At 36.6% G+C, this 16,166-nt stretch overlaps 1 protein-coding gene across 4 annotated transcripts in view; it reads right to left on the bottom strand.

The window, feature by feature from the left end:
- Positions 1-3,125: 3,125 nt before the first annotated feature.
- Positions 3,126-16,166, bottom strand: part of neur (E3 ubiquitin-protein ligase neur) — a 33,523-nt gene continuing 20,482 nt past the window's right edge. The window contains exons 1-6 of one of the 4 annotated variants that reach the window (XM_015518896.2): positions 11,733-12,256; positions 6,497-6,778; positions 6,143-6,398; positions 5,178-5,623; positions 4,365-4,849; positions 3,126-4,239 (exon numbers count right to left, since the gene is read on the bottom strand). In XM_015518896.2, the coding sequence (XP_015374382.2) occupies positions 4,060-4,239; positions 4,365-4,849; positions 5,178-5,623; positions 6,143-6,398; positions 6,497-6,778; positions 11,733-11,901 (1,818 nt within the window). In that variant the 5' untranslated portion in view covers positions 11,902-12,256 and the 3' untranslated portion in view covers positions 3,126-4,059. Of the gene's footprint in view, positions 4,240-4,364; positions 4,850-5,177; positions 5,624-6,142; positions 6,399-6,496; positions 6,779-10,121; positions 10,270-11,732; positions 12,257-16,166 lie in introns of those variants that run through there. The other 3 variants (XM_015518897.2, XM_089221276.1, XM_089221277.1) reach the window with 3 other exon arrangements.

Raw genomic sequence — 16,166 nt, 5'->3', positions numbered from 1 at the left:
TCTCTTGATTAGACACTATAAATACATAACATCTGGTCCATCTGAATATTTAGATCGTTGAATAAAGCGTAAAGAGTTGGTAGTGCCAAATATGCAAACAAATAAATTTGGGGGCCCTATAGTTATAACTGCAATGGTTCGTGGAAAACCTGTGGGCGCCACTGCAGGCTTCATGGTTGATTTTACAAAGATTGAGGTATCTAATACTACCAATACCAGATATTTATGTGACACGGTATCTGGCTTTAGTCACAAATGTGCCTGAGTGCCAGCACCGGCGATTCCATTATGGTTTCCGGATGGGTAACCACCCGGTTTCTTAGTGACAAATCTTTGTCACACAACACACGTGTTCCAAACCAATCGTCCCCCTACACTAAGATCACTAGATCAATAAAAAATAAATAACAAGATAATATCAACCATATTATAAATATTATATAAAATTAATTTGTATATATTTTTTTAAATATTGACATTCAATACCTATTTAATGTTACATTACGATGACAAGCAACTCTTCACAATATAATATTTTATATTTAATAAAATTATATAGTCTTGAAAAGTAAACTTTTCAATAGCCAAGGCATTTTATAACATAATAATATTCTTCTTCGTTATATTTAAGAGAATATCATTTTTATTATCAATTAAAAAAATTATCATACTATATATTGTATATACATCTATATTATTATTATATACAAAAATCGGTCAAACCGTAATAAAATTATGAATTATTATAACTGTTATTTTCAATCAAAATCTTATAATTGGATTTCAATAAGCTTTGATCATATATCATTATAATGTTGAAATAACGAAATATAATATGGAAACAATAATATTCGTATTGAATTCAATTTACCTATATTATGCTTTTATATCAAATATAATATTATGTGTGGGAAATCTTTGAATTTGATCAATACGACAATACATAAATTCGACGTTTATTGTTCATTGTAGTGATAACAAAAGTAATATAACTATAAGTATAAAATAACTTATGTATAAAATAAATTTTCTCTGCAGTTCAAAAATACCATACTAGGTATGTGATTATGTATAATATATTGTAAAAAATATTTAAAAGTTCATTAGCTCAAAATGGTTCATCAATAAAAAATATAATATGCGTCTATGTTTTGATTTATGAATTTATATGACCACTATTGTTGGTACCTACTGGATAATTCGTTTAATTTTTATAATAAATGTTTGCGAGTCTTTACCTACCTGCCAAAAGCCGTTATCCTCATGAAATGGTTCGGTGTCAAGACATATTGAACTTCAGTCTTCAGAGGTTATATGTGTGAGTGAGTATATCTGCAAGGCCCATGGGCGTTCAAAGTTTCCCGTACAAAATCGTTAGGAATAATTTATGTGTTTCAGGTTTTATTATTTATGTATAAGATATACTTTTCACCTCTCATTTCAGATACTTTGTTGTTTGTTATAATGGCTATGCATTATAACGACGGTATTCCAGTTCGGAGGAGTTTCATAGGAACACCAAGTACGATTTTAGGCTATTATTACCTTCCGGTTGCACTCACCGGACATCGTCATGACATTCGGACGCTCTCACACATAGGCGGCCGAGTGGTGAGTAGTATAATAAAGCAAATACTAAATTTTACACATACCAAAAAAAGTAAATGAACTGGATGTTTTGATGAGGATTTGAAGAAAAATGAAATTGTAATCTTTAATAAATCATATTAAATTCATATCATGTGAATATAATCCATGTGTGTTTTTTTCATTAAATTTTCAATATTTATTCTAGTATCTTAGTACTCACTTAAATAAAAAATTATTAATTAAAATATTTTTGGTTAAGTGTCATATTCCTAGTAGTAGGTACTACCTAGAAGTTCGACATCAGCAGTACCCAATTAAAGCATATTATTGTAAACCTATAATTATTGTTGACATTATTATTAACTTTTTAAGTTTTAAATATAACATTTTTTATCAATAATGTATTGTGTGTTTGTAAGTGTGACTAACAAAAAACATCCAATTTAATATTTTAACTAAAACAATAAAATGCAATTCCATAAATTAAATTAACATTGTATGATATAGATTTTTTTTCAAAATTATAAACTAGATATAAAAAGTATAAAGTAACACAAAATATTATTATCCTAGCAATAATTGATCTTGACAATGCTGAAATAATATGAAATGATTATTTTTTTTTTTGATGAACACTAGATAATATTATATTTACGATTTACATGATTAAATATTTTAATTAGTTTAATGTATGATAAGATTAAGTCATAAATAATTTTAGTACCGAACAGCTGAATAATTATTATTTCTTTATGACTACTCCCTTTTGTGATTCATTAAAAATGTTTTTATTTCAATTTAAAACCGACAGCAGAGGAGAGTCTGTTTGTACAATATTACTCCTCTCATTAAAAGTTCTTACTCTATTTGATTATTGGCATTTGAATGCCTACATTTTATTACATATCTGCTTAATGGCGATTTGGAGAATTCTGACCTTCGATACAGTATAAATATTATACTTATTTCTACATATACTTCTCCAGAAACCATTGGCCATTCCTTCTTAAGTGTTTAATGTTCCTGTCCGCACTATTTCCTATGGCCAAAATCAGCATCCGCACAGAAAGCTATACCATGACAGAAATCTTGTGCATTTTAATTCATGACTTTTAATTCTATTATTCTAAAGCTACGTCCACACTTGAGCACGCACATACCGAGCATTTGTGCTCACGCCGGGTCGGCTCGCGTTCGCTGTGCGTCAAAATCATGCAAATTTGTAAAACGCACACATGCTCGGTCTGTGCCTGTGCTGTGCGTGCTCAGGTGTGGACGCGGCTTTACATATAAATTGTTTTTCAATTAATATATCAATTATCACTATCAAATATATTTCATTGTGTAAAATATAAGTTCTACAAAAGTTTAGCCGTTTAAGCGTTATTAAACAAATAATAATAGTTATTTTCTTCCAAAATACTTATCACATTGTTAAAAGAATTCCAAACAATCATTTGGTAGTAAAACATTACATTATTTGATTAAGTAAAACGAACATAACAATATATGAATTGAATAAATTAAAAACCGTGTATAGTAATAAATAACATCTTTATTCTTTCTGTTTTCACTTATTAATTAAAAGTGTAAAAGTGTAAATGATAAAGTATAAAAGTACATTATTACATATTATTCAGATTTTATTTGGTACAATATTGTTCTAATAATTGTGATATTTACAATTATCACATTTGTGATGCATAATATAACATGTTTATACATATACATATTATAAATTATTGTACGATCACTAATGTGGTGTCCAGTAAAATATCATGACTATATTATTACATTAAATTATGACTTAGAAAAAATATATGTTTACCTTAGCGTAATACTACAACAATGTTTGTGCCTACAATAAATTATTAAAATACAAATTTGATAAAGAAACCAGCCCTAACTGACTATTGACTAGAACGGCCTGTAGTTCAATATAATATCAAAACAATTCGCGGGGAATCATTTTCACTTCCCTTTCTTAATTTTAATAACCAATATTTTATTAAATATACGTACAATAATTATGTCTATTTAACAATAACAACAATAATAAAACTTAATCTTCTAAAAAAGCCAGTCTTCCTGGCTTACCATTGTGCACACCTGGTGCTTACACCTAAAATAATTATTGAACAAAATCAGTCATTTTTTTCTATTTGTTAAAATATGGATTATGCTAATACAATTTATATAAAAAGACTAATTTGTAAGAATATGAAGTTAAAAAAAAAATATTATATAATATATAAATGTATTCCAATCAACTGATATAAATGACAAGACGGTCACATAAAATTAAAAAAAAAACAATTGATAACATAATATAATATTAAAAATGACTGATGAAAACTATTTAAATTAGCAATTGTTTGGCAATAGTTATTTACAATAATAAGAAAAAAAAAAAAAAAAGTTAACAAAAATGCCCTAGAAGAATAACAGAAAAACCAAGGAAGACAATATTTATTTGTATATCTTAATAACGTCCTTAATGACAGCACGGCAAATCGGACAACGGCCTAAACGTACCCACTGCTTCTTGGCGCATTCGTAGCACATGCAAAGATGACCACATGTGTACAAAGCACAGTCCACGGCTCTTTCAAAACAAATCGAACATTCTCCTTCGCCAGAAGGTAATTGCTAAGGAAAAAAATTTTAATTATTCTTGAGTTACTCAAATACAATATAATATACATTGTGTACTGCACATGCCATGTGAACACAAATAACGTTATTTTATTTATATTAATGTCTGTCTATCTTACCTCTGGAAGATGTGGTTGTTGGGCCACAACAGGAGCGACTCTTGGCTGTATCTGTTGGATGGTGACGGACGGCGGTCTTGCCGAGATTTGCTGATGCTGCTGCATACCGGAAGACGCTTGTGACAGGGCCGGTGACGGGTGGCACATCTGATTGTTCTGAGCGGCGGGTAGGTTGACAATGAGCACTGTGCCACCGTTGGCGTCGGTGTTCACTTCTAGGATGTTGGACCGGACCATAGGTTGCTGTGGCGCGTAGCACACGGTCGGCGGAACAGCCGATACCGTCTCGTAGGAGGTCGACGGTTGTGGCGAAGAGTGGACGATGGCGTTCGGGTTGCAGCTCATGGATTGCCTGGCCAATATTTTCGACACGACAATCTGCGTGGTCGTGCCGTATATGTCGAACACGCCCCACAGAGTTTGCGAGTGGTCCACGCACATCAGCACGATTTCCGGGTTTCCGTTTTTGCTGCACAATACTTCGCCTGAAACAAATAAAAACACAAACCGTCAAGTCTTATTCCCAGCAAACGCATCACAAGCACTGCAGCCCAAATATTTATGAGGCCATTAAAACGCGAAATTGATACCAGAACGACAGCACCCACGCGTCTATTGTATTTCGTTTTATGACAATATTCTTATAAATGTTACCAATTTAATGGTTATAAAATATTATAAATTTTTATTTTTATTTTTATAAAAGTTGAATATTGTGAGGTTAGCCATTCTGGGTACTAATGCAGCATGTGTAATACCGCAGTAATACGCTGTATTAAATAACATAGATATGTAATTAATATTGTTATGTACCGTTGTTGTTGATGGAGAATATCAGCACGTCGCCGGGTTTGGTGTCTTCAGCGACGTTCCTGCTCATTACCCAGTACTCACGCCGGTCGACCAGCTGATTAGGGTCGTCTGGCAGTTCACCGATGCCGATGGTGCTCGGGTCGCAGCACGTGACGCCGAACGACAGGCTGCCCACGTACAGCTGACTGGTCTTTGTGATCTGCACCAGGTATTTTTCGCCGATCTGCAGCGGCCGTTTCGTGAACGTGTATCCCTGGAAGAAGGCCGTCGACAGCCTGGTGCCCACACACGGCACTAAGTCTTTCATGCTGATCATCACGTGCCGGCCCTTGCGCACCAGCTCCAGCGGCTCCACGTTGTCCGCGGATTGGATGCGTGGGGGAGACGGAATTACTGCCGACGACACGCTCACGGCTGACATCTGAGAAGAGATTTCCAGTTCATCGCTAGAAGGAGAAAAACGGAAGTTAATATAGAATATTTATAAAATATAATCGTGAGGTATGGGATTTATACAAGACGTCCGAACATCGATAGTGGCAATAAACAGAAGGAATCGATGTCATATTCATCATTACAGTAGAAGATCCTTTCATTAAATAAAAGCGTATTTCGACATATTATTTAACTTAATGAAAAAAAAAATTAAAATATTTTTAAAATACACACTACAACAGGTCGGTCGTTGTGGTGGAGTGTACGGATTTGAAAACAATAGTTTATATTTTTACAATGGTTGTACACCGTACATCATTGTAAAAGTTTACATTGTACACACAACTGACGATTTCGTATGACGCCCCCTCCAAATTTGAACCTGTTGATTAACGCGTATGTACCACCAAAATATATACTCGCAATCGGTTTCAATCGATTTTCATTTGATAAGGTTTCGCATAAGGCTGTTCATTCCGTATATTTTATAATTTTAGGATACGACAGAAATGTCTATGATGAACACGTACCTTCTGGATATCCTGTTGTTGTTCAACTGCGGTCGGCAATCGAGAAACTCAACGATGGTCGAATTTCCATAAATATCCAACAACACCCAAAGCGGTAACCTGGTGTCAATGCCCTGCATGAACACGCCTTTGGACTCGCCGTTGAGGCCGTAGTGCACGTCACCGCCCGCGTCGACGTAGAAAAACAGCAAACCGTCTTGGACCGCATGCCGTTCACTAAGCGCTTTCGCCCAGAATCCCGATTTGCTGGTCAGATCTGGAGGAACAAGAGAAATCGAAAATAAGTAAAGATATACAAATAAAAATAATAATAATATTATGTCATGATGGTATATTATTTTATTGATCTCTCACCGGGACAAGCGTATTTCGGCACTTTCTTGAGGTTCGAAGGGTCTTCGCTGGTGAACCCGAACCGAAGTACACCGCTCCAGTTGTCGGATATCTCCAGGAACTTAATGTACACCTTTTCGTTAATGGCAACCGGCCGACTGCTGAACGCCACTCCCTTGCAGAAGCTGTCCACCCGTCTGGCGACGAACCCGTCCTTGTATAACCGGACATTTTCGCCGTGAACATTATGAAACCTCAGTGGCGGCAGGTTAGGATTGACGGTGCCGGTGCCCGATTTCGGTGCTGTAAACGAAAAAAGCAAAACCGTTAGAGACGATAATAAATACCAAGCATAATATATAATTATACGACAATAATTGGTATGTTGTTGTTGTGCAGCGCTTACAAGACGTGTATTATATAATACTTTATTATTGATATAATTTTAATTAATATTTTTAAAATTTAATCTCGGTACGATAAATTCACAGGTAACAATAATAATATTGCGTCCTCTATACAAGCATGTATGTGGCCCGATGTGGGTGTGTGTGTTTGTATAGTTTAGGGTATACGAAGCAAAGAATCGTCGAGTTTCTTTTATTCAGCGATTGTCACGGTCGAGTTTCCCACGACGACGATGTACGGTTAATATAAAAATGTGTTTCGTACGTATATTTCATATAATATTATATATAGGTATGTCATTACGATTGGTGTGGGACAATACGAGTGGTTCCCTACACATGGTGACTGTGTATTAAATGTACGATGACCGCGACAATGCATATGAAAAGCGGCCGCCTATGGCCGTGGGGTAGTCAAATGTGACATGTCATAAATGGAACAATGAGATGACGGACGGAGGACCAGTATGGTATATAATAATAAAGCTGGAATCGAATAGTAAAAAATTTTCCATCCCAGTCATATATGAAATTCGTTTTTTATGAACATTCTCGATTATATTTTAATTACACAATAATATATAGAATCGTGGTGCTCGAGACAAAAACCAGAAAAGACGCCGCCGCTTTTTGATTCGACAATTTCATATTATTATATTTCTTACAGAAAGATTCGAATCGGACTGTCGTATCAGACCGAACCAAAATTAAATAAAATAATAAACAAAAAACTACTCGGTAGGTAGCTCAGATATGGCTGCGGGTTTCGTCTGTGTATATATTATATTATATTATAATATTATTATTTATATTCAATTTTCCCTCGGCAGACCATGAACTGCTTAGTAGTATGTTTCGCATGTGTGGTTGCCAGGTGGTTGAACGCGTGTTAGTGATTCGTGTATCCGGTAGTTGAAAAGGGTTATTACTTATTATCATAATAAATAATAATATACTAACGGCGGTCATAATATTACAGACACTGCGCGACAACGTCTTGGAGTGTAGGTTTACGACGAAAACCGAATGGCTGTAAACAACGCGAAGAAAAAGGAAAACAGCCCACTAAATCGGTTAAAAACGTCATAATATTATAGGTAGGATACGAATATCATAAAATACAATTTAACATTATATCTGCAGACGGAAACAGATATTAATATTATATTAGTTATCTAAATAACTATATATAAATTATGATAAATGCATACGAATTCGCATATTATATAATAATATATATATAAGTATAGGTACATTATATAATATTATCATAATCCATGATAATATGATATGAATTACAATAATAACGATATCGTTACGCGCGCAACACACACGCTATAATAACGGGAACTTTATTTGACGAGCATCACGCACGAGTAGGAGACTCCAGAACTATGGAGGCGGTGGTGGATGGGGAGGGGATTGGGGATCCGGGCCCACCTCCTCCTCGCGAGTTACCGTACTTCCACGTCAAGTACTTACACAAAATATGCGTAGAACGCAGAATAGATGATATGCACATACACGTACATATAATAAGAGCGTTTCGAATACTCGGTCACATTGTTCGTGGGCGCGCGAGCGATCGAAAGACAAAACCCGCGAGACGGTCTCAAGAGAGAGAGCAACAAGAAAAAAACCAACCAATATAGTGAAAAAAAAATTATAATATTATATTATTATTACAAGCGCAACAAGAGGGGAAATGGAGACGATCCGGTCTTGTGCACTAGAAAATTTCGTATTACAATCGCGCGGCTTGCGCGAGGGGAGCCGGTCTTATTGTGTGTGCGGGGCGCGCGGTTTCCGGTGTACCGTTCGCCCGCCCGCCCATCACGCACAACCGCGGCTGGTTCTCGCGCACGTCCGCCGGAAGTCCGAATTCGTAGAGCGCCAAAGACGACGACGTTTAAATACGACACGATCGCAGGGCACAATAAACTCTTCTGCTGCACGGGAGCATCGTCACGGCGGTCGAGATCACGGTCGTAACGCAATTGGAGGGAGGGAAGGGAATATGGAAGTTCCATGGAACTCCTAATTTAGGAGAAAGAGAAAGATGCAAAATAATAAACAGTAAGTTATTAATACTGTTGTTACGATTAAAAAGTGCGAAAATAAAATTGTAACCATAACACAGGAAACAACACCGAATGATTTTTGGCAACTAGCGTTATGTTTTTTAAGGCGCCTAAGTATTTATCGACAACTTTTTGATTTGACTCATAGAAGTCGATATTTTCACAATTATATTTATCAAATCTATTGCGGTGATTGTGTTATATGCAGTGATACCTATACATGTATATTTGATTTAACCGCGACAAGAGATCAATGGTCGCACACATATAAGCAGTCAGGCTGTTTCAATTTAGAGTTCTTCTACAACTGCAACCCGGGGCTATAGGGCCCCCCTTTTAGCCCCTTGGTTCCGCCTCCCCCCAACGGGGGTCCTTGCACAACAAAAAAATAAAATATTAATATATCATCGGTTAAATGATAATAACAACCGTAATAACATCATGTTATTATTTTAATAATCGCATCATATATATCGGAAAACCGCAGCGGCCACCGCGCGCATTTAAATGGATCACGTCGGCCGTGCGACGGCGCTTTTTGTGTATGCGTATCAGGCACGGGCGGTTACGAATAATAAAAAAATAAAATAAAAAATAATAGTAATAGTAGTTATAATAAACCGTGAGAACGGAATGATGTCACTCTGTGCGCGCGGAGCGAGCGGCGAACGGCCAAAACGGTACGACATAAAATTTACTATATATATTATACACTCGTCGGTCGGTGTACGTCCGTATTATTTACGCAACGACATCGCAGGCACAGCCTATTATCGGTACATTATTATATACTTATGTACTAACGTACACCATGATAAATAAATATATATATATATATATACGCACGACTATTATTATATACGCAGATACATATACCAATCTCGTATGCCCGGAGAGAGCCGTCACGTTTAAATCCCCACAAACGTTATTATTTTTACAACGGTCGACAATGACACAATATATAGGTAATACACCTATTTAATCGATGATAATAATATTGACCTATACCTATCTAGACGAGGAGTCGTTCGAAATATTCATGGTAATTTAACCCGGGATTACCGTGGCAGAACGATATCGTCGTTCTTATTCCCATTATAATAATTAATAATATCATTATGTAACACAACAATAATATTAAAAATATAAAATATTCACGTCGCTTACGGCCGCCGTCGTCGTCGTCGCTGTCGCCGTTTGACAGCATGGTCCGTCCGTTCGTCAGCTCTAACTCAATCCGCGATCGTTCGTCGTTTATTATTATTACGTACAATAATATAATATTATAGCTACCTATTACACACGTCTGGCAGCCGACAACATTATTGTTGTTATACGCCTGGCGCGATCATGGAAAAAACGACCACGGGGCGAATGGGACGCTGCACCCGAAAAACGTAACGGTTTTTCGTTGTGCCCGCCGCAAATCGCTGTTGGGAGGGTTCGGCGACCCGAGGGTATTATTGTATTACACACACACACACACATATATATATAGTGTCGACCCTCGTGGGAACGCGAGCCATCTGTAGCTATTTTCGGGCGGCACTTCGCGATGGACCGCCGACGCCGACAAGGCCGTTAATCCCTGCAATGTCTGCGTCGCGTCCCCGGGGGCGTACATCGCCGCGCTCGTACCAGCTTTGCACTCGGCGGACAAGGGCGAAAAGTCGAGAGAAGACCCAAACCCGCGGGGGCGTATCACAATACGAGTGACGAGCAACATGCTACATGCGATCGCGCAAGTAATACATTTTACAGTTCATAAAACGCAGGAAGGGTGCGCGTTTGGAGGATTTTACAATTTAAATTTTAAATTACAATTTAAATGATCGCCCGTCAAATCCAAATGTAACATCTACAAGCGAGTGCGAGTGGCCGCAGAACACTACCTACCCCTCTCCACGGATAATGCGATCATGACGTGTGAAGAAGAGTATTAAAAAAACCACTGCGACATCTAAAAAAATGCTCCTCGGGGACGCCGCTATTATAGTGCGTATAATATATATACATATATTATATTATAATATGCATTACCAAAATACATTCCAATTATTAATGTAGTGAATTCTATACGCACGACCAGGGGGCGCCAAAAGTAGGTTTTGCCTAAGACTAATGTCATAATATAGGTAAATAAATGGGTGGGCGGCTATTAATGTTAAGAAAAGACCACAGAATAGAAAAATAGATCCTAGCTGTTCCATAATGTTTTGAAGAGTATTATTTTCGCTTTGTAAGTGGGTCTGGTGGGTGGGCGGTTTGGTTTATTGACTCAAAATAAAATTGACATGGGTGTTTCAAAATACATCGGCGCCCCTGCGCACGATGACGGATGTCGAAAATGATGAGACGGTCGACGACAATTGACGGATCGCGTTCATTTCTGTTCGTTACAGGAGTAATTAAGTCGACTGACAACTTGTTATTATTATTATTATTAACGACCGCGGCTGACGACGTGCCGTACACGGCGACGGTAATCAACACGTCGGTGGCGCCGGCTTGATATAATAATACGCGCGGCGGTAAAAGAGACTTACGACCGGTACGTTACTCTTTCCTGGTCTTTATTTTGTATACGTACCTACCTAATCTAACTCCACTCGATTCGTCTTAAACAGTGCTATTGTCTTAACCACAGTCGTTGTGAGAATGCCAGAAAACGGAAACGACCGCACATTATTGTTATTTTACTATTCGCAACGACGACTAAAATAATACTAATACATATCATGATGATTTATGATGATTGATGACACATACCCAGACCGATTTTTTTGCGGATTTTCTTGAGACCTTTCATTTTGAACTTGAGCGGTGACAAGAAATGGTCTACGGTACACTGACACGGCGGTTCGGGAGCTACAGCGACGGACCTGCTGAGGCTGACGACGTTGTTGCTTCGGTTGTCGGCGTTGCCCAGTACACCCATTTAGCGGGATTTTTCGCGTGCGCGATGATCTCTTAACACAAAGTGGCGACGGCGGCGGACAAACGTCGTCGCGTGCGGTATCTTATAATGTAGTAATACACGGTGTGTCGGATGGCGATGATAATTATTATTGGACGGTTCTAGCGAAATATAATAAACCTAAACTCGCGTATATAATATAGATGTATGTTAAAAATATATTTTATAAACTCGTTTCGCGTGATGCGGATACGATAGCGATGATGAAAATCACTGCCGTCGTCTCGAATATCGGAACGGTGAACGCGACGAGGAGCGAACGCGTACTGAACGTGAATACGTGAACGGCTCCGGAAAGGAACTGCCGAGTGTTGCTGCAATGCTGCCGAAAGCGAGCGACCGCCCGCAGTACGGTGTGAGGGCACGCGTCTCCCGCGGGCGACATCTGCTCACCCGGCGGTGCAGTGGTGGGGGGCAAGCGCTCGCACGCAGGTGGTGCACCGCCGCCGAACACGACGACGACGACGATACGCCACCGCCGAGCACGTCGCGTATATCCATATTATTATAAACTATAAATTGCGTATCGTAATACGGGAATATTATAATTATATACGTAATATTAAATGGAAGGACGTTTTCACCTGGTGCGCGAATAATGGGCGGCGAGAGCGAATGAAACGGGAAGAGGAGGAAACAGCGGAGCGCGCGCGACCGAAGCGTGTACGTCCTTTGACCGAAACAATGTGACCAGCCGACCGTCGTAAAAAAAAGGCATATACATAACGTCTTAGACACGTACACCATGAATATAATATATAATATATATATATTTATGAATATCACCCCCTGGGAGACGTGTAAAGACGATTTGGTTTCTTGAGGGACCTGCTGCCGACAATTATTATGATACGACTACGATGGCGATGGCGTGCGTTTCAACGACTCGCACAACAATCGTTTCCGACGAAATCGCTTTCGACAATGCGCGAATTTCAAAGGTTTTCACAAAGAAACAAGACAACAGGTTTCTTCGCTTTCAACAACCCAACACTATAAAATGTAGAAAATGATGCAGTGAATTTTTTTGAAATAAAAAATCGTTATTGTTTCGGAGAACATTGAAGACAACTACTACCAACGCGTATACGCATTAACAAGTATGAGTAATAACAGACTATATACTGATAATCATCTATTCATAATTAATGTTTTCCGGCAATACGGTGATTCGCCAATAATTATATTGGTCACTTATCCAATTGATTTTGTAATTATCTAGTATTTGAACGACAATTATAGCAATAGAATATATCGTAAACAATTATACATGGTAATACCATAACAATTTATTACATTGTTAATAATAATATAATGATAACCGAAACCTGAACAGACGAGGACACCTACAACTGATGAGTCGACGACTTAAATAACCGTACAGACCACCCATTCTGTATTCACAGTCTAATAATTGACTTCACAATTGAACAATATGCAGTTCACATTTTTACATTCGTTAAAAACCCATTTAGCTTCTTCGTAGTTCATATTATTATAGTAAGCATTTTACTGGTTTGAATTAGTAAATTATCTTTTCTACGATAACTTATTACTTTAGTGACCAATTTGTTTCATGCTTGTACAATTATTGGTCTAATACTATGTAATTAAAAACCATGTAATATAATATTAATATCTAACTACATAAACTCATGCATTGGGAAACTTATCAATCGTTTTGGTGTGCTAAAATATTTTATATTATCACGTTGACGATCGTCTCATCTGAAAATGATAACCTATAGGCAAGTAGGCAATATAGCCAACAACAGCAATCATTATCGATAACAAAAAGGACAAAAAAAATCTATTAGAGCCATTAAATTAATCTAAATGATAAGAATGTACGATAAAAACTTTTGACGGGAATTTTGTTTTTAAAAATTGTTAAATATAATAATATGTATGTTTGAATGTCTTGAAACTAATTATTTCACTACACTAATCAACAGTAATTTATATATAGGTACCTATTTTATAAAATAAATTAAAAATGATTATTCTCATTTTTAACATACACCTGTCACAACTTAAAACAAAAAATACAAACGTTTATACATGTACAATGTGCATCTGTTGGCTAGTTTTAAGGATCAACAGAGAAATTACTATACGATCAGTCGAACGATCAGACATAGTTATTACTTTTTCCCTACTATATACATTACACCTGTTGATCTTATAGAAACTAAGCAGGAAAAAAATTTCATGGCGACTATATTTTCCTGTATCCCACGGTCTAGTCTGCGTGATCTTGTACTACAATGGAATGATTTCAGGCATTTATTTTTTATTCCTAACACATATCGCGATGCGGCCTCTGAAATTAATTATTACAGTACGTGTAATTTAATATCATAAAAACGAATATTAACATTGTTGACACTCTGTTATGATAGAAATGCGAACAAACTATCAAATAAAATCTATAAAGAATATAAACAGTGATCAGAAATACACACATTTTTTATCAAACAGTTACTAAAAAATACATTCAAGATTTATTTAATAATATTAATACAAATTTTATCAATAAACGACATACTTTTGCACTTCGATTTCGTAAAATTATTATATAGAATCTCTCCACAGAATCAATATTCATTTTTGATAAAAATAATATGATGATAATTATATAATTTAATTGATTATATTATAATATAATGTTCAAATAAATTTATAAATTAAATTATAGAAGTACATAAATACAAATATCAAGTACATTATACTATTATATAGAGTTGATGAGTTTTGGTATTAATGTGAATTAAAGTAGTTTTATATAAATTACTTGGTTTCAGGCTTACAGCTTTAATTATTTTGTTTATCATTGAAATGTGTCGTGCACGTTGTCATTTATCTTGGTAACTATTGTCAAAGTAATTTTCAAGCTAAGATTGTGACCGAATAAGAATAAATCAAATCGATCTAATTAAAATTAAAATATGGTAAAAACATAACAACACGGGTTCAACATAATGTGTATATTATTGTTATGATGGTTTATTACATACCTACAATTTTTTTCCCCGTAACGATTGACGCAAAGCCATTATTCGTTTGCAGCAAAAAAAAAAAAAAAAAAATACATAATTTCAACACGCGTATACCGAGGAGACAGTCTTATCCATATTATTACGATATCATAATATAGTGTTATAAACTAGCGCAGTAGTGCGTATATAATATTATAATATACAATTTAAATATATATATATATATATATATAATATATAGGTCCGTCGAGCTCTATATATAGATATTATTTATACGTATCTAAATCCAAAACGCGGATCGAACTATAAACAACAAATCATAAGTACCTACCTACGTATACACTATACACCGCTATATATATATATATATATATATATAAAAATATATAATATAAAATTAATACGCACGTATACAAGCATAACTACGTATATGATCTAATCTAATATTAAAATCGGACTGCAATAACATAGCAGCTATAGGGAACCGCCTCGAGTCTTTCGAGAGTAGTCGTGCTGTTTATGGTGTATAATATTATAAACGATGTCATAAACGCGCGTGCGTTACGAGATACCTATTATAAACGCGGTCGGTGGTAACCGAAAACCGACAAGTTGCGGTGGCGATTAGCCGGGAAACGACGACGGACAGCAAACCTATACACCGGCGGGGATGGCGATATCTTTCGCTGCAGTGGTAACACGAGTAAAACAAACTCGGGGGGACCGGCGGCACTCGACCTCGGGCTTCCTGCTCGGGCGGGGCGAAGATACGAGCGCAAAAGACTGTGAAATTCTTTACGGCCCGATAAATCACATCCGCCGGAAACGGTCACGGCGGTGATGCCGCAGTGAGGGCCACGCATGAAGGAATCGCGCGACGGTGGCGAACGACAGCGGTAGCGGAGATTTCGCTGCAGCAGTATACCAAATAATGTTACTTTTATATACCTGTAATACTAAAACCGCCTATACCTGCAGCTCTATATAGGCGTACCTACAATGTAAATCTTCGGTGCAGGTTTCACGACGGTAATGGATTCGTCGCGATTTCTGAGCGCGGTGACGGTAATATACAACAATAATATTATTATATACTACGTGTAGGTACTAAATATATATATATATATTATATATAACATGGCGAACTAAGAAGTGGATAGAAGAGAATATTATAATGCGATCGATTAAACAGAAATATGTACTGCGACGCAACCCGAGTTTAAAAAG

The sequence above is a fragment of the Diuraphis noxia genome, unplaced genomic scaffold, assembly GCF_037042655.1.
Source record: "Diuraphis noxia isolate RWA-SAM2 unplaced genomic scaffold, SU_Dnox_SAM2 contig0002, whole genome shotgun sequence".
Classification (NCBI taxonomy): domain Eukaryota; kingdom Metazoa; phylum Arthropoda; class Insecta; order Hemiptera; family Aphididae; genus Diuraphis; species Diuraphis noxia.
This window is presented reverse-complemented; position numbering and strand designations above follow the sequence as displayed.